Below are 17,179 nucleotides of genomic sequence, written 5' to 3' on the forward strand. Positions count from 1 at the left end.
CGGGGGGTGTATGCTTCTCGCAGCGCAGGCAGGCGGCTCTTCCAAGTAAAACTGCCTTTTGGGGAGTGGGGGAAGCGCCCCAGCTGCACGCTGGCTTTGCTTGTGGTGTGCGGTGCTCTGCGTGGCCGGATCAGCCGTGTCGGTATCATTCCATGTGCAGCATTCTGGGGATTAGAAATCCCATAAAGCAACGCAAAGTCGCAGCCTTTAGGGTGTCCCTTGCGTTTCACCGGGCTCCCTCTTGTGCCCTTGTCTGTGCACCCTTGTCTGCTGATCACTTTGGAGGGCAGCTGGTTTGACAAGGTGACCCGAGCATGTGAAATTCCGCACGTCTTGGTGGGCAGAGACTGACCAAGCTCAGATGCGAAGCTTGGCGCTGTTGAGCCGTTTGTATCCTGGTCTGTGTGGAGCGAATGGGGCCCATGCTCCAAGCCTGTTGAAATAGTGTGGGGCTGGGTGGCGGAGCCCACAGCGAACTGAGTGCTCAGTGATTCAACTAGAACCCGGGCACTGCCCTGCCGTGCAGAAAGGCCGGATGTGGGTCCATGGCTTGCTCCCGGCCTCCCTGAGGCTGGTGGAGAGACCTTGTGTGTGTGCAGCGTTCTAGCTCAGAAGAGCAAGTGAGGAGCTGGCCTGGGTCCCGGGTAGACCCATCAAACTGCAGAAGGACGGGAATGCAGCCTCTTGGTGGCTCTGACAGCTGCTATCTGACACCCCCTGAAACAGTCTCGGAAGGCACTTATTACTGGTGATTGCAGCTGGCCATACAAAGAGCAGATTACTGGGTAGTGCTGAGCAGCTGGCAAAGCTGCCTGTTGGGGGGGAGGGCTAGAGGCTCTCTGTGTTCAGAAGGGGTTTTATAATGCGCAGGCAGCCAGTCTCTCCCCATAGCCTGTCCTTGGTGCTTTTGTCTGGGGGCAGGCTTCTTGGATGGGTCTGTGCGCCTGAGAAACAGACATTCCCTCGACCCCTGTGGTTTTCATTGCTCCTGATTAACAGCAGCTGTATGTACACAGGTGGCTCCGGCAGGGGGGATCTCAATGAAAACTGTAACCAAAAGGCATGGAGGACTCCAGAGCGAAACAGGTGTCTGTCTTCACTAGGATCAGCTCCCTTGGGTTAGAACAGCAGTGATGCTTCAGCCTCTTGGCTTTTAATTCAGGTTAGCGACTCGAATTCAACCCTGGGTTATAGGGCAGGGCTGAACTCCGGCTGCTAACCCGCTTTAGAAAGCCAGCTTGCTGCCGTCTTTGCACTGTGTTAACCCGAGCAAAGAGCACCCCCTTTTTTGCAGTGTAGACGTGCTGGCGAGGGGTGGGCAGGGTGGGGGGTTGGATCCCAGCAGTGTTTGGGTGAGTAGAATGGGGCAGGCAGGAGGAGGGAATGGGGATTCATGGGGGGGGGGCGGAGAGGAATCCCCTTCTGTGTGAGGAACCTTTTGGAGGAAACTAACAAATGTGAACCCGCTGGCTCTTAATACATTTAAAAATTGTGGGGGGGGGGGGGCAGGGAGGAATCTAGAGCAAGGCGGGACAGCTTTTTTCCAGCTAATACTGGGTCCCCCCGCTGCACTCCAGCCTTTTTTACATTTAAGGCTGGTGCACAGTGTGGGAGGCCTAGTGTGAGCTGGGAATCAGCTGTCCCAGGTCGCACTGGCTTCCCCCCTCCGCCTTACCCCCCCCCCCCCCCCGCTGCGCTTCAGCCTTTTAAATGTATTAAGAGCCTGGCTGCTCATAATACATTTAAAAGGCTGAGCCACAGTGGGGTTAGCTCCCAGCCCCGGGAGCTAACTTGGCTGTGGCTCCCCCTGCTTATCAACTAATCGACTTTTGTTCAATTTAATTTAATCAACTAACCCTAGTGCCGGTCACGGCGTCTGGTCACCAGAGCTAGCTGCTCCCTGCACACAGAGCCTGGGAAGTTCTGTGAGAGTCCTGACGAATTGAGCAGCAAGTTTTATATTTTTATGTTGAAGGAGGACAGTCCGGTGGGGCCATTTCCCTGCTGTGCCACAGACACCTTGTTTGACCTTGGGCAAGTCACTTAGCATTTCTGGACCTAGTTGCCACCTGTGCTAGGGGGATGATAGCTCTGCCGTGCCTCGCAGAGGTGTGGGAGGGTAAACGCCTTCAAGTTTATGAAGTGTCATGGGCGCCATATCAGAGAGGTATTTCACAAGAGGTCTCGCAGCGGTTGCAAACTTATCACAGGTGCTAATCCTGCTTGTTGCATTTGTGACACACCTGACTTTAGAGCCAGTTAAGAGTCTGCTCCAGCTCCAGTGATTTGCAGTGTGGGGGAAAGGGAGTGGATGTGCTCCCCTCAATTCTGCCCGTTCGTGATGCCACTTGCAGTAGATAATGCCTGTCCCTATAATATGCTCCTCCTCCTCTTTTCTTCTGCGCTTTGTTTAGCAATGGGATCATTGCACATTGTTTGCAGCATTGCTGCAGCCATGTCTGTTCCAGAATCGTAGAACCCGAGAACTGCAGAGGACCTTGAGAGGTCATCAAGTCCAGTCCTCTGCCCTCATGGCAGGACCAAACGCTGTCTAGATCATCCCTGACAGGTGTCTGTCCAACCTGCTCTTAAATGTCTCCATTGGCGGAGATTCCACAACCTCCGTAGGCAATTTATTCCAGTGTTTCACCACCTAACAGGAAGTTTTTCCTAACGTCCAACCTAAACCGCCCTTGCTGCAATTTAAGCCCGTTGCTTCTTGTCCTATCCTCAGAGAGCAATGTTCTCCCCTCCTCCTTGACACCCTTTTAGATACCTGAAAACTGCTGTCACGTCCTCTGAGTCTTCTCTTTTCCAAACTTAACAAGCCCAGTTCTTTCAGTCTCCCCTCATAAGTCATGTTCCCTCGACCTTTCATCATTTTTGTTGTTCAGATAGTCAAGAGTGGCCCATAGTCGGTTCTACAAACCTATGGCGCTCTTCTTCGAGTCTGGGCTCTTTCAGCCGCAAAAGCGAGTCCAATGAGAGATGTTCCCTTATCCACTTTGTCTCTCCTGCGGTTGCATGTTGGCTTTTAAATGGCAGCTAATAGATTTCTGGTGGATTTGAGCTAGAGCCGACAAGACACAGTGCCTGGTGAGACCCCATCAGGAGGGCTCCTCTGCTCAGCCATCAGGAAGCAGCTTCTAGGCCCGGGAAAACAGACATGCTAGTGCTGCTCAACCCAGCACGCTAGAAACAGCAGTGTGGCTGGGGGGGCTCAGGCTAGCCACTGGAGGACATATGCTAAGGGTGGGGTGGGATGGCTGCCCGTGCTACGTTGGCCACACCGCTGGTTTCAGGGAACCGACCCAAGCAGGACCAGCAAATTGTTCTGTCTACCTGTGCTCTGCAGCGTGCTGCCAGCTGCTGTACAGACTTACCTTGAAATAAGGCAGCCAGCTGGTCACGTCCGCTCCAACCATGGAGCTGAGCAAGCTGGCTTTTCAGCAATGGCAGAAGCTCATGAGTTTCTATCCTGAGACTCCAGGTTTGATCCTCAATGCAGCGACGCGTCTGAGAGCATCGCGTTCCCTGTGTCTCTTAAGAGACTTAGGTGGGGTATTGTGTGGCCAAACCCTCTAGTTATCTTTGTCAGAAGCACTCATGGGCATGTATATAATGAAAGCTGAGACCCAGGCAGACAAAACTCCTCTTCCTACGGAAAGTACCAGCTCGTTCAACCAGCGCAGTCCAAATCTGGATTTGCTAATCTAAATGAGATTGATGCAACAAGATAAACAGAGCAGTGGGGTAAGGCAAGGGTTAAAACAGTGTAAAAACTCCTGTCTTCCCTAAGTCCCACCCAAAGAAGGGAAACAGTTGTGGTGCCGACCTGTCTTTTGTCATCACGATCGCTCTGCTTGTGTGTTACATCCCAGACCTGTAGCTGCATCTCTCTTGTCTCTTTCAGCGATAAGATATTAGGGGCAGGGATTATGTGTCTGTACGGCACCATGCGCAATGGGGACCTATTCTTGGTTGCTCCTAAGATGCTACCATCACACACAGGATTAGTAACAACGTTTTAAGAAATAAATGTTTTTACTACTCAGGGTTTGGGGGCTCTGCGGCGGGAGGGGGTGGATTGAGGACCAGTATGTAGGCATTTCCATGGCAATCCCCTTTTCTAGTTCTGCACGTGGCAGTGGGGGGGGTGGACCTGCTGTGTCCCCAGTTGGGTGGGTGCGTACGTGCTCCTGGTGGATCTGGGTTGCGGGGCCTGTCTCGCTGCTGCAGCTATTCTGCTCTGACATGGTTTGCTTGTCAGAATGCATTCTCAGCTGTCAGTGGCTCCCCTTTGGGTCCAGCTAGCTCCCTGAGAACAGGGCTGCTGCTTTCTCTGATTTGGATGCTCTTTCTGCAAGGCAGCCTTTGGCCAGCAAGCAAGCTCTGCTGCGTCCCATGCGGCACCCGCTTGCTGGTGGGGTTGTGCGGGCAAGCGCGTCCCATGTGTGGGACGGGGTCCTGTTAATGGAAGTTAAAATTGCTTTCTGACCCCTCTGGTGCATTGACAGTCTCGTGGCCTTTTTGCAAGATGACGACTATGAACATTGGTGTCTCAGATTCCACTCCAGTTGCTGTTGGACTTTGAATCTCCCAACTTTCAGCTCAGTATGGTGCTCTCCTTTCCTTCCTGTCCTAGCCAGTGGCTGTGCACAATTAAGCAGCTGCTGCATTGCAGCCCAGAGGTGGCTGCATGTCTGTGGTGGGCAACATGGCTCCTCAGCCGATTGTCCGAGGTGCTTTGGAATGCTGCGCGTGAAGTGGGCAGTTAACGTTTCTGCAGGCGTTGGACAAAGAAGAGCTAGTGGGAGACAGATGGAGACGTAAAGCCAGTGGCTGTGTCTACACTGGCCGCGAGTTCTTGCGCAAGTAAACTGACATTCTAATGTATGAAATCAGGGCTTCTTAAGCCAGAACTCTGACGCTCCCGCTCAGGAATAAGCCCTTTTGCGCAACTGTTCTTGCACAAGAGGCCAGTGTAGAGAGGCAACATGAATTTCTTGTGCAAGAAAGCCCGATGGTTAAAATGGCCATCAGAGCTTTCTTGCGCAAGAGAGCATCTCCACTGGCATGGATGCTCTTGCGCAAAAGCACATCTCTTGCAGAAAAGCACATGCCAGTGTAGATGCTCTCTTCTGGAAGAATTTTTGCACAAGGAAACTCTCCCGCAAAAGAGTTTTTGAGTGAGATTGTGCCAGTGTAGACGTAGCCAGTCTGTCTGCTGCGAGTCCCTAATTTTGGGTGCCAAGCAGAGTCACGAAACTGAGCTCCCAGCTGCATCTTTCGGAGGCGTGGTGCAGGTTTCTCTTGGTGAGTGAGAACTGAGAGCGAGCCGGTGACTGCAGAAGGGTTAATTGCCCATTTCGTTTTGAAGGGTGGCTGGCCACCTGTTAACCCCGATGTGTCCCAGTCTGCTCCTCCTTGCTTTGACCCTCACAGTACCTTTCCCAGCTCTCTGTGGAACTGGACACTTTCTCTGTCACCAACTGAGGCTGGTTCAGCTAAAGAGATGGTCTCACCCACCATGGTTCTTCAACAAGGTGCAACGCCACCGCAAAAACCAGTTCTGTATGTCAAGCCGGGGAGCGCACTTTCCAGATATGGCATGTGGCTTCTGTTGTCTGTCTTCCCCCACAAAAGGGCAGTTCCCATCCCGCTGGGGCAACCCCCAGGGGCTCCTTTTACAAGGGGCAGTGAACCAGGAGGAAGAAAACCATGTAACGCTGAGTACAGTAATTCCTCACTTAACACTATGGATATGTTGCAGAAAACGATCGTGTTAAGTGAAAACGTGTTCTGCAGGGTCCATTTTCCCATTGAAAATAATGGAAAAGGTGGGGGTTGCGTTTCAAGCGGTGGTGTCTGTTGCAAGAGGAAACCCAGACGCCGGCCTGCAAGCGGGGGCGGAGGAGAGGGCGCAAGGCGTCCGGCGAGGGGAACCGGGGAACGATGCGGCGAGCGGTGAACCTGCCGCCACTTTGCTGGGAGGCGGGGGAAACCCCGCGCAGCCGCCGGCGACAAGCCAACTGGGGAAACCCAGCTGCCGGCCTACAAGCTGGGGCGGAGAAGAAGGGGGAAGCCCCACACAGCTGTCGGTGAAGGTCTGGCTGGGGGAAATCGTGTTGTTTGAAAAACGCACCCCCCCCAAAAAAAAATCGTGCTATCGCGAAAACGTGTTAAATGAGGAATTACTGTACAGCCACTCAGCAAAAAGCCTGAGCTAATTAAATTACCAGGCCAAATGGGCGAATTAGGGGAAAAGCTGCAACTGCCCGCTAGGTGGGTGGGTTGGTAAGGCTGCAAAGCCGGCACTGGCCAGTTGCTGTCTCCCTGTCCTGCTAGTATAGTAACCACAGCTGGTGGAGGAGTGGGAATCGGCTGAATAAGGGTCTGTCGCTGGAAGGATAAAGGGGCCTGGGAAGTTCTGGGCCCGCTGCTGCTCTGGCTGGGGCTTTCCTGATGCCACCAGTTCCCCAGGCTGCGCTTTCAGTGGTGGTTGTGTCTTGTCTTTCAGATGCCTTCTGAGCGTCTGGAGCCTCGCAGGGACCTGCCAGCTCTAGCCAGCTTATCCTAGGAGCGCCTCTGCCACGCTGAGCTGCGGATGGCCTCGAAATCTCACTGACGGGCGAAAGGGAAATCGAGCCCAGCCCAAGCGGCCTCCCAACCTGCTACCCGCCCACTCCAAGAGCCATGGAGGCCACCCACGTGCCGGTGGGGAACCTCATTGACTTTGATTCTGAGCCCCCAGCCTCTGTCCCCGCGGAGCCCGCTCCCTCGCCCCCTCCGCCCTCCAGCGGCAATGGGTTGCTGGAGCATCTGGGGGACCCGGCGTCTGTGGGGGAGGAGAGCGACACCACGGAGTCGGCCGACAGCGAGAACGACATGGGGGATTCGCCGAGTCATCACAGCTGGAACAACTACCGCCGCTCCTCGTCCAACGAGTCCTTCTCGTCCAATCAGAGCACCGAGTCCGCCAAGGACGAGGTGATGGTGGAGCGCCGGGAGTTCATGAGGCAGTATGTGGAGAAGATCTTCAGCGGGGGGTGAGTGAGCCAGGCCTGGTGCGGGTGGGTGGAAGGAGCCAGGCGCTGCGGGGGTTGCTATGGGTAGAGGTTCATGCTGGGATGGGGGCGGGGGTGGAAGAAGCCATGCATGAAGGTGGTTGCTATGGGCAGAGGGGCATGCTGGGATGGGGGGGGTGGAAGGAGCCAGGCATGGCAGGGGTTGCTCTAGGCAGAGGTGCATGCTGGGATGGGGGGGGGGTGGAAGGGGCATGCTGGGATGGGGGGGGTGAAGGAGCCAGGCACAGTGGGGGTTGCTATGGGCAGAGGTGCATGCTGGGATGGGGGGTGGAAGGAGCCAGGCATGAAGGGGGTTGCTATGGGCAGAGGTGCATGCTGGGATGGGAGGGTGGAAGGGGGATGCTGGGATGGGGTGGAGTGGAAGGAACCAGGCACAGTGGGGGTTGCTATGGGCAGAGGTGCATGCTGGGATGGGAGGGTGGAAGGGGGATGCTGGGATGGGGTGGAGTGGAAGGAACCAGGCACAGTGGGGGTTGCTATGGGCAGAGGTGCATGCTGGGATGGGGGGGTGGAAGGAGCCAGGCATGAAGGGGGTTGCTATGGGCAGAGGTGCATGCTGGGGGAGCATGGGGAATAATGAAGCTGCCCCCTCCTCCAGAGCACACTGCTGAGTAACTTTCCCTGGCGTGACTTTTCTCTGCTTTGCCCTTTTTCAAAGCTTAAATTCTCCTCCCTCCCGCATCTGGCAAATGTAGATTTCCCCTCCACGTGGTGCTCTTAGAGGAACTACAGCCAGGGACTGGGATTCAGGGGGCCAGGATCCTACTCTTCCTCCTGCTTCTGCCACTATGTTAGGGGCAAGTCCCTTTTCTTCTCCCTGCCTCAGTTTTGTGGCTCTCTAGAATGGGACCATTCCTAACCTAACCAGTGGGGATGAGAGGCTGAGGCTAAATTCACTTGTGCTTCTCAGCGCTTGTAGATCCTCTGACGAAAAGGACAGTAGTTACAGCGAGGGATATTAGGTTCTGCACTTTCCCCTCCCTCTTGAAGGGACTGAAATTAACTAGACCTATTTTTTCCCCTGTCCTCGCACTCGCAGGCTGGGCTGCTCGGGTGCTCAGCACCAGGCCTTTTTCCGTGCTGCGTGGCCTCGGGGGGGTGCGTGCCCTCATGCATACGTCCCTCTGCTCTGTTCCTTCCATACCGAGCAGCCAGTGGACCGTGAAGTGAGATGACAACTGAGTCGGGGGATGACAGTTGGGGAGTGGGATGGGGCATCGGCTCGAGGTGCATGTTGGGCGCTGCCTGTGTGCTTGTGGCTGTGTTGCACGTACCCAGGAAAGAAGGGGGTGGAATTGACATGTGGCTGGTAGAAGCGCTGCGGAGAAGCCGTCCCTCTCCCTGCCGCTACCCTGGAGCCGTCTTAGAGGAAGGCCAGCGGAGTCATGCTAAGTGCCTGGATTAGGATGGCTGCAGGGACTGGCCTTTGACATTGTGTCTTGTTACCTGCTGGAGCTGCAGAGGCATCTGGCGTGTCCCCTACGTGCAGCTCTTCCTCCGACTGTGCTGCCTGGAACAGCACGTCCCAGTCTGATTGCCTGCCCCTGGGGGCCCACTTACCGGCTCCGGCCTGGCTGCCAGCTTCGATTACTCTGATCACTCTGCTTAGCCTGCATGTGATCCGGGAGGGGACACAACGGGGCTGTGTCCTGTGCGCCCTGCTGCACACGCCTGCGCTGCCCGGGCTCTGATGCAGACCTCCTCGCTCGTGTAAATGTCAGGGGCTCCGACGCACGCAGGGGTCTGTTTTGCTGTGGGTCGGCAGCGGAAGCCTCGGGCCCTTAACCCGGCAGCACGGCTTCCTTGTTTTGGTCTGTACCCTCCCGTGGGTCAGCGCATCCCCCGTGACTGAGCAGATCTGCTGGGAAGCGTTCGGCAGAGCTGAGGATTTTGCTTGGGGTGATTCAGCTGCTGCTGTGGAAATCGGCAGCTCCGTCCTTCCCCCCTCTTGAGAGCCAAATTGCCAAAAGCAGCAGGGAAGGGGGCCGCCTTGTGAGCAGGGTCCTAAACCAGTCCAGTGGGGAGGTTACTGCACTGGGGGGTTGTGCTGGGATCGGGGTGCCTGGTCACATGGGACTTTGCTGAACCGCTGAGCTGGAAGGGAGAGCAAGGAGTTGCCATATGGCAGCTGGAGTGATCCAGAGCACAGCGAGGGGCTGTCTGGCACAAAGTGCTCTTTGGGACGGGTCAGAGGGATGGCAGATGGAGCCTCCTCCATCGTGTCGACTGTACGGGAGAAACCGGCTCACATCCTGAGTGAGGGTGTGAAAGTGTAAACGTGCACTTGTTAACCAACGAGCCCACGGTTACATGCGGCCTCCTCCCCCCGTTGCTGCCTCTGATACAGGTGGGAGCCAGTGTGCACGGGGAGCCAGCTTTTAAGCCAGCTCCCCACATATACCGGCTCCCGCCTGTCCTTCCTCCTGCACCGCTGCCTCTGATACAGAGGCAGCAGGGGCGGGGAAGCTGCCTCCACCCGGTCCACATGTCAACATCTACCTGCTGACATTTTTCATCGCACCAAACCAATCGACTCCTGCAGTGCAGGCCAACGGGCTGTCTCCCCGTGCGCTGTGTGTGCATGAAGAGTGCCCCAGGTGGGAATCCCAACCAGGAGCCGAGCGCGCGGACGTTCCTTGTCACCACAGTGGAAGGGAGGTTCCCTTTCTGTTTCCGGTGAGGTTTTTGCCCCAGTTGAGTGGCCGAGCAAATACCCTTTGAGAATAGAGCTCTTGTTTCACTTCCACAATGTTCCTGGCAAGTCTGAGCACTCGTCAGCAGAAATCCCCTTTGGCTGCCTCCGAGCTGGCAGTTCTTCTCGGTAAGCAGCACTCCCTCCTTGGCTCCGGAGAAGCCCCTGAGATGTGTAACGCTTCTGTCTCGTTTGTGAGCGCTGGTGCCTGGGATCTGCAGTTCTGCGTTATCCAAACCCAGAGCAGAAACCTTGGCTCCTCGCCGAGCTAGGGGCTTTGTTTCCTTTGGATTCTTCAAAAGTAAAATAAAACCATTCGCCAAAGCAGCTTCCATTAACGTGCACGGTGCTTCCACACAGCAGTGCTGCTTTGCCTGCTCCCTCTCTGCCAGGCAGCCCCCTCTGCTGCAGACACAGAGGATCCGCTGTGCCTGGCCAGTGCCGGATAGCCCGGCCTGCTGTTAGTACTCTTCCTCTCTGATTGCCTACTAATGGTTCTTATCTGCCTCTTTTGACTATCCAGTCTGTAGGTGCTTATAGACCAGCGGTTCCCAAACTTTTCAGCATCACACCCCCTTTTTTATTTTTGAGAAACTCTCATGCCCCCCCCCCCCCGCCCCAGCAACAACAACAAAAAAAAGGAACTGATGGGGGCCAAAAAGCAAAAATAGCAGCAAAACTTGGGGGGGGGGAGGGCTGAGTCACCTTGCGCCCCCCCCTTGGAATTTCTTCACACCCCCTCAGGGGGGCACTCCCCCCCCCCGCCCCCCAGTTTGAGAAATATAGACTATTTGTTTTTCCTGTTACATTCCAGCTTGGCTTTCCCCTTGATTTTTCCCCTTGATATTTTTATACCCACTGCCTCCTCTTGTCGTCATCCCCCCCCCCACATTTTTTTCTCCCTCTTCTCCCCCCCCCCCCCCCCCTTCTTCCCTATTTATTTTAGTTCTGGACATCCAACACTCTGGTCATCTGAAGAAGTGGGCTGTGCCTCATGATGCCATCAACATGTTTTGTTGGTCTTTAAAGTGCTACCAGACCATTTGTCACTTTTTAAGTTTATCCTGATTTTCATTAACCGCTTCCTCCCTGCCACACAGGGCAGGAGTGGTTTGTCTCTCTCTTGCTGCCACCAGAGCATTGTTCATGGTGTGTAAAGAATTTCTGGAGAGTGACGGATGCCCCTTTGAAAATGTTTAGGAAAAACTATTGGGTCATAAGCTCTTGGCCATGTGTCGTGTCTTGCTACTTCTGCCAGATGTCACGTGCCACCTGGGAGGCTGCATGACCAGTCCTAATACCTTTCAGCAAGCAGACCGATGAGTGTAACACTCACCCGGTACCTCCCCTTCCTGCTGTGGCGAGAAATACTCACCCACCCAATCGTGTCTTGTCATTCATCCTTATTCCCCATGTGGGCTCCTTGAAGCGGGGACTGCGTTACAGATCTAGGAAAGGTTAACTGGTTAATGGGGGATTCTTACCGGTTCCAGTTAACCCAGGAGTGGGCAATAATTTTCAGCCAGGGGCCCCGGGCTGCCTCGGAAAGGGCAGGGCTTAAGGGGGAAGGGGCAAGGCTGGGACGCTTCCTGCTTCCCCGCCCACAGACCCTGATTGGTCTGTGGGCAAGCGCGCACGTGACGTCTTTGCCCCCGACCTGTCCAACGGTGGGAGGAGACTTTGCGGGAAGTCTGCCCCCGCCCCGCAAGGCAGCGCCACACTTGGTCACCCACCAGCTGAGCAGCAGCTGGCGGTTGACTCTTAAGTGCCGAGCCCCTTGCAGGGCGGGAGGAGACTGCACGCTGCCCTGCCCCCAGGCCCTGATTGACCTGGGGGCAGGGGAGCAGCAGGACCTCTGCGGGCTGGATCCGGCCCATGGAGGCCCTTTTGCCAACCCCTGAGTTAACCAGTCAATGGGGTGTGCTGGAACAGCTCCCTGCCTGCGGGGGACTGGGGCAACCTTTGCCCATAGGACCCTGGGAGCCCGTGGTAGCCCCCCATCCCCAGCACAGGGCTGGGAGCGGGCACCCTGTGGGCTGGAGAAGTCCCCAAAAAGTCAGTAAGTGGGGACCACCACAGGATGACTGTTCGACCCAGGGTACGTCTCTCCTGCAGTGTCAGACCAGGGTTAGTGGGACTCGAGTCAGCTGACCTGTGGCAGAGAACCCTGGGTTAGTGCGTCTACATGGTGTTTGAACCCTGCATTAGGACTTTTTTCTAATCCCTGCTCGAACGTGGGCCTCAGGTGTCCACACTGCAGGGTGCAGGCCTGAGTCAAAGTTACTGTCCCAGCGCATCCCCCTCCCTCCAAATGTCACCGCTTTTAGCCCTCGGACTGTGCTGCCTGGCCTGCATGTTACTAGGGAGCAGCTGGCCTTGCAGAAGGCTTGATGGGTTCGCTCTCCGTTGTGAACCCTGAAGGCTCTTTGCGAGTCTTGCAGACCCCTGTTCAGGAGAGAGTGGGTCAAGGCAGACTTTTGCCAAGGGGTGCGGATTTTCATTGTGAGGAGAGCACAGTGTTGGGATAGGGAGCTGCCCCTTGGAATTATGGGATACTTCCAGCCGCTGCCTGGGACCCGAATCACACACGGCTACGTCTACACGGCAGAGAGATGGAGCTCAGATCCTGGGTCCTGGCTCAACTCGAGCTCAGAGCCTCCGGCCCCTCAATAGCCTGGAGCCCCTCATCTGAGCCCTGAATTAGTGCAGCTGTGGTAGTGATGCTAAGGGGATTAGGCTCCAGCCCAGGCATGTATGTTGCAGTGTGGACATGCCCTCAGTGACGGGCGATACCCTGAACAAAAGCATGTTCCCCCGAGAGATACTGCATCTGTTAGTGAAGACCAGGAGCACAAGGCAGAGGCCAAGAAGCAGCCTAAAGTGCATGACCATACAGATGTGTCCTGCAACCAGCGGTCTTGCTGATACAGCTGTGTCCTTGATTGAACTTGGGGGTTTCTTCCCACGCCAGGATCTGCTCCTGGTTCTCTGAGCATCTCCACTCGTGTCACATGCTGCAGAATTTTCTGCTCCATGCTGGAGGGGGATTTAAAGCCTGTTTGATTTCTCCTCCGTTCCAGGGAGGACCTGGACCAAGAAGAGAAGGCCAAGTTTGGGGAGCTGTGCAGCGGAGAGCACGGAAAAGGCAGGGAGTGGTTTGCAAGATACGTCAGCGCTCAGGTGAGGGGACAGGCAGGGATAACAGCTGCCTGGCAATAACTCCTCTGTGCCAAAGCAGATGGGGGTGCCTGGGGATGGTCTGTGCAGGAGGGTGGGTCTTGGGGACACCTGATAGACCAGCAGAGTGGTGCGTTTGGAGAACATCTCACAGGGGAGCGCTGGGGGCCAGAGCTGTATGCAGGGGACTGCATTAAAATTGCAAATGTTCCACTCACCAGGCAGCAGACCATTAGAGAAAAGTCACTCGTTTCAATTTAAAAAATTGAAAATAACGTCTCAAAACCCCTCCCAGCCCCAAGTACAATCCCACGCGGTCACACCAGCAGGAAGTGGCCTTGCCCCGCTGTGCCCAGCGCCCTGGGCGCCCTCGTCTCAGCGCGTCATCGTTCGCAGCGGCGAGGAAGCGGGCGCGCGTCAGCTCCCTTTGTCTTTGCAGCGCTGTCACTCCAAGTGTGTGTCGGAGCAGACGTTCTACCGGCTGGTGCAGTCCTTCGCCGTGGTGCTGTTTGAGTAAGTAACGGCGGGTGGCAAAGCAGGATTCCTCTTTCGCCGCTCAGCCTTCCCCGAGCCGTGAGAGGGGTGCTTTGCCTCCCCCCCCCCCCCCCGCCCAATTCTGGGAGCCTCGGCTAAGTAGGAGATCAGGAGCTGGCCCTATTCGAGTCACAGGGCGACCTCTATGCAAGCACTTTCTGTGCCCCAAAATTGTTTGGAGGGTCACATCCCAGGTGGCAGCCGCTCCAACGTGAATGCGCCATGCTACTTGGAAGCAGAGTGTCTGGGTTAGTGGAAAGCAGGGAAGGGGAGCTCTTCCTGGGAAGGCAGGTGGGTTTAGGGAAGGTAACGCTGAGTTGGGTGGGGTTCTGAGCAGGCGGGATGCAGTAAGTCTGACATTTCCCGACTGGGATCTACGGGAACTGGAGCTTGGGGAGGGTTAAGCTGACACTATGACAGAGACGGCCAGGTCCCGGAACATCTAGTATTGCAGGGCACCTGCACGTTCTGCTATGTTTATTCCCTCCGTCTCTTCCCCACCCATTTCAGGTGTCACCAGATGGATGACTTTGGACCCGCCAAAAATCTAATGACCATGTGTTTCACGTACTATTACATCGGTAAGCGGCTTGTGGGCCTGGGGTGCTTTTCAAAGGAGCAGGGGCATTGACACAGCTCTGCAGAATAGGAGTTGGGGAAGGGCTCGTTAGGATGGTGCTACAGGGCAGAGTTTGTGCCCTCGGGTTAAAATGGACTCGTGAGGCTCAGAGATTCCCCCCTGCTAGGAACTCTGACGCCTCTGATTCCACTGAGCTGGGAGCTTTTACAATAAGAAATCCATGTCCAGTGGCAGCTCTTTTGTTATGACTGGGACCAGCTTCTTTTAATTACCAAGTGTCTCTAAATCGCTCTTTCTTGTGCCCCAGCCAGCCAGAGATTCCGATTAACCCCTGTCCACGCAGGCAGGATAAACGCTCATTTTGACCACAATTTCTGGCAGAAACCACCTGGAATTTTATCATCTATCTCTCTCATAACCTCCCCCCTCCCCCCAACTCACCCTGGTTAGACTAGCCAGTGGTTAAGGGTTTTGTTCCACTGTCTGCAAAAACATGGAAGACGGGCTGTTTGTAATGCAGGTTTCATCCACGTCCCGTCCCCCATTACACATTTGAGGGGTCTAGGTCTTGCTTATAGTGAGTGGGGTTTTTAATGGCTTTTTGAGCCAGAGACCCCATGTTGTCACCCTTCCTCTAGCCATCATGAGTCGGGAAAATAACCTGGTGACACTCTCCCCTCTTTGCACCCACCCTGATGGGCGGTTGCAAGGTGATTGTGATGCTACATACAGTAGCTAGGGATGTTAAGGGATAACTGGTGGCTTGGCCGGGCTGGAAAGGAGGGCGTTCCGACCTGTCCTGGGCGTTCCAACCTCCAGCCGGCCCCCACCCGGAGCACAGTATGGTGGATCTAGCGGAGTGCCCCAAGGTTCGGTTCTAGGACCGGTTTTGTTCAATATCTTTATTAATGACCTGGATGAGGGGATGGATTGCACCCTCAGCAAGTTTGCGGCTGACTCTAAGCTGGGGGGAGAGGTAGATACGCTTAAGGGCAGAGATAGGGTCCAGAATGACTTAGACAAATTGGAGGATTGGGTCACAAGAAATCTGATGAGGTTCAGCAAGGACAAGTGTAGAGTCCTGCACTTGGGACGGAAGAATCCCAAGCATAGTTACAAGCTGGGGACCAACCAGTTAAGTAGTAGTTCTGCAGAAAAGGACCTGGGGGTTACAGTGGATGAGAAGCTAGATATGAGTCAACAGGGCGCCCTTGTAGCCAAGAAGGCTAATGGCATGTTAGGGTGCATTAAGAGGAGCATTGCCAGCAGATCCAGAGATGTCATTATTCCCCTTTATTCGGCTTTGGTGAGGCCACATCTGGAGTATTGTGTCCAGTTCTGGGCCCCCCACTACAAAAAGGATGCGGACGCATTGGAGAGGGTCCAGCGGAGGGCAACCAAAATGATTAGGGGGCTGGAGCATATTACTTATGAGGAGATGCTGAGCGACTTGGGTCTGTTTAGTCTGCAGAAGCGAAGAGTGAGGAGGGATTTGATAGCAGCCTTCAACTTCCTGAAGGGAGGTTCCAAAGAGGATGGAGAGAGGCTGTTCTCAGTAGTGACGGATGGCAGAACAAGGAGCAATGGTCTCAAGTTGTGGTGGGAAAGGTCCAGGTTGGATATTAGGAAAAAGTATTTCACTAGGAGGGTGGTGAAGCACTGGGATGGGTTCCCTAGGGAAGTAGTGGAGTCTCCATCCCTAGAGGTGTTTAAGTCTCAGCTTGACAAAGCCCTGGCCGGGTTGATTTAGTTGGGATTGGTCCTGCCTAGAGCAGGGGGCTGGACTTGATGACCTTCTGAGGTCTCTTCCAGTTCTGTGATTCTATGGATCCAGCCTGACCTGAGTAAGGATGTTAAGGACTACTCAACTTATTACATAGAGGCAGCAAAGTGGAGGCGGGGGAGAAAGGGTACTTCAAAGCAGCAGCGCCGCACAGCTGAGCAGGAGATCAGCTGTGCGGCTCTGCCGCTTTGAAACCCCAACGTGACATTTAAAAGGGGCAGCGCCGTGGAGCCCAGGGTCAGCTGGGGACTCTCCAGCTGACCCTGGGCTCCGTGGAGCTGCCCCTTTGAAACGCGAGGTGGCATTTCAGTGGGGCAGCCGCCACACAGCTGAGCTGGGGATCCCCAGCTGACCCCAGGCTCCCCCTTTGAAATGCCACCTTAGGGTTTCAAAGCGGCAGCACTGCACAGCTGATACCTGGCTCAGCTGTGCAGCGCTGCTGCTTTGAAGTACCCTTTCTTCTTCCCCATTTTGCTGCCTCTATGTCCCCAGCTGACCCCGGGTTCTGGGGAAATGCCACGCGGAGCTTGGGCTCAGCTGGGGAGGGCGCTGTGGCTTAGAAAAGCACAAGAGCTGCCACTGGGGACTCTTGTGCATTTCAAAGCAGGCACTCCTGCATGCAGCCCGGAGTCAGAGGGACTACCCTCTGGTCCTGGGCTGCATGCGGCGTTCCACATGCCTCCTTTGAAATGTACAAGAGCCTTAACGGGGGCTCTTGTACATTGGGAGGAATGCGGAAATGCCTATCCACTCGTTGGGTAGTTGTTGGAAATTCCATCGACTAGTCAGTTAACCGCAATGGCACATCCTTAGACCCGAGCTGCCGCTGCTTGCGATGTGATGGGCTGGGCCTGGCCAGAGCAGCCCGCAGAGCGGTGGGCCCAGCTGGGCTGCTCCAGCATGGCCAGTCCCACCACCCCTGGGATCCCAGTTAAACTGTTAGACAAGAATGTGATGGGCAACCTAGGCTAACGTTTAACATCCCGTTTACCTGGTTAACTTTTTAACTGGGATTTTACATCCCTGAGGGTAGCCACCTGTCAGCATCATCTGGGTCTGTCCCTAGCTTGCAGGGCAGCTGCTCTCCAGAGCTGTTCAGTATCAGAATTTGGGTGGTTGAGTAACTGGGATGGAGAGTGAAGTGGAGAAGGGCTGAGGCCGCCTTATGGCACAAGGAAGTGGGTATTTTCCTTTGGGACAAGCTGTAGCTGGGGAGCCTGAACCGTCTGGGGGCTAGTGAGCAAGAGGCTTATCTCTGGGTGGTGAATGCAGAGCAGGTGAGAGGGGAAATGACATTCCTAAAATACGCAGAGCGGGGCTGGGAG

General features: G+C 55.3%; 1 protein-coding gene across 4 annotated transcripts in view; it reads left to right on the forward strand.

Moving 5' to 3' along the window:
• The window catches only part of KIAA0513 (KIAA0513 ortholog), a 94,100-nt gene that overhangs the window by 50,785 nt on the left and 26,136 nt on the right, over positions 1–17,179 (forward strand). For all 4 annotated transcript variants that reach the window (XM_075939936.1, XM_075939932.1, XM_075939933.1 and 1 more), the window contains exons 2-5: positions 6,521–7,049; positions 12,861–12,960; positions 13,397–13,470; positions 14,002–14,072. In XM_075939936.1, coding sequence (XP_075796051.1) covers positions 6,697–7,049; positions 12,861–12,960; positions 13,397–13,470; positions 14,002–14,072 — 598 coding nt within the window. In that variant the 5' untranslated portion in view covers positions 6,521–6,696. The remainder of the gene's footprint in view (positions 1–6,520; positions 7,050–12,860; positions 12,961–13,396; positions 13,471–14,001; positions 14,073–17,179) is intronic.

This window comes from Pelodiscus sinensis, chromosome 12, assembly GCF_049634645.1.
Source record: "Pelodiscus sinensis isolate JC-2024 chromosome 12, ASM4963464v1, whole genome shotgun sequence".
Classification (NCBI taxonomy): domain Eukaryota; kingdom Metazoa; phylum Chordata; order Testudines; family Trionychidae; genus Pelodiscus; species Pelodiscus sinensis.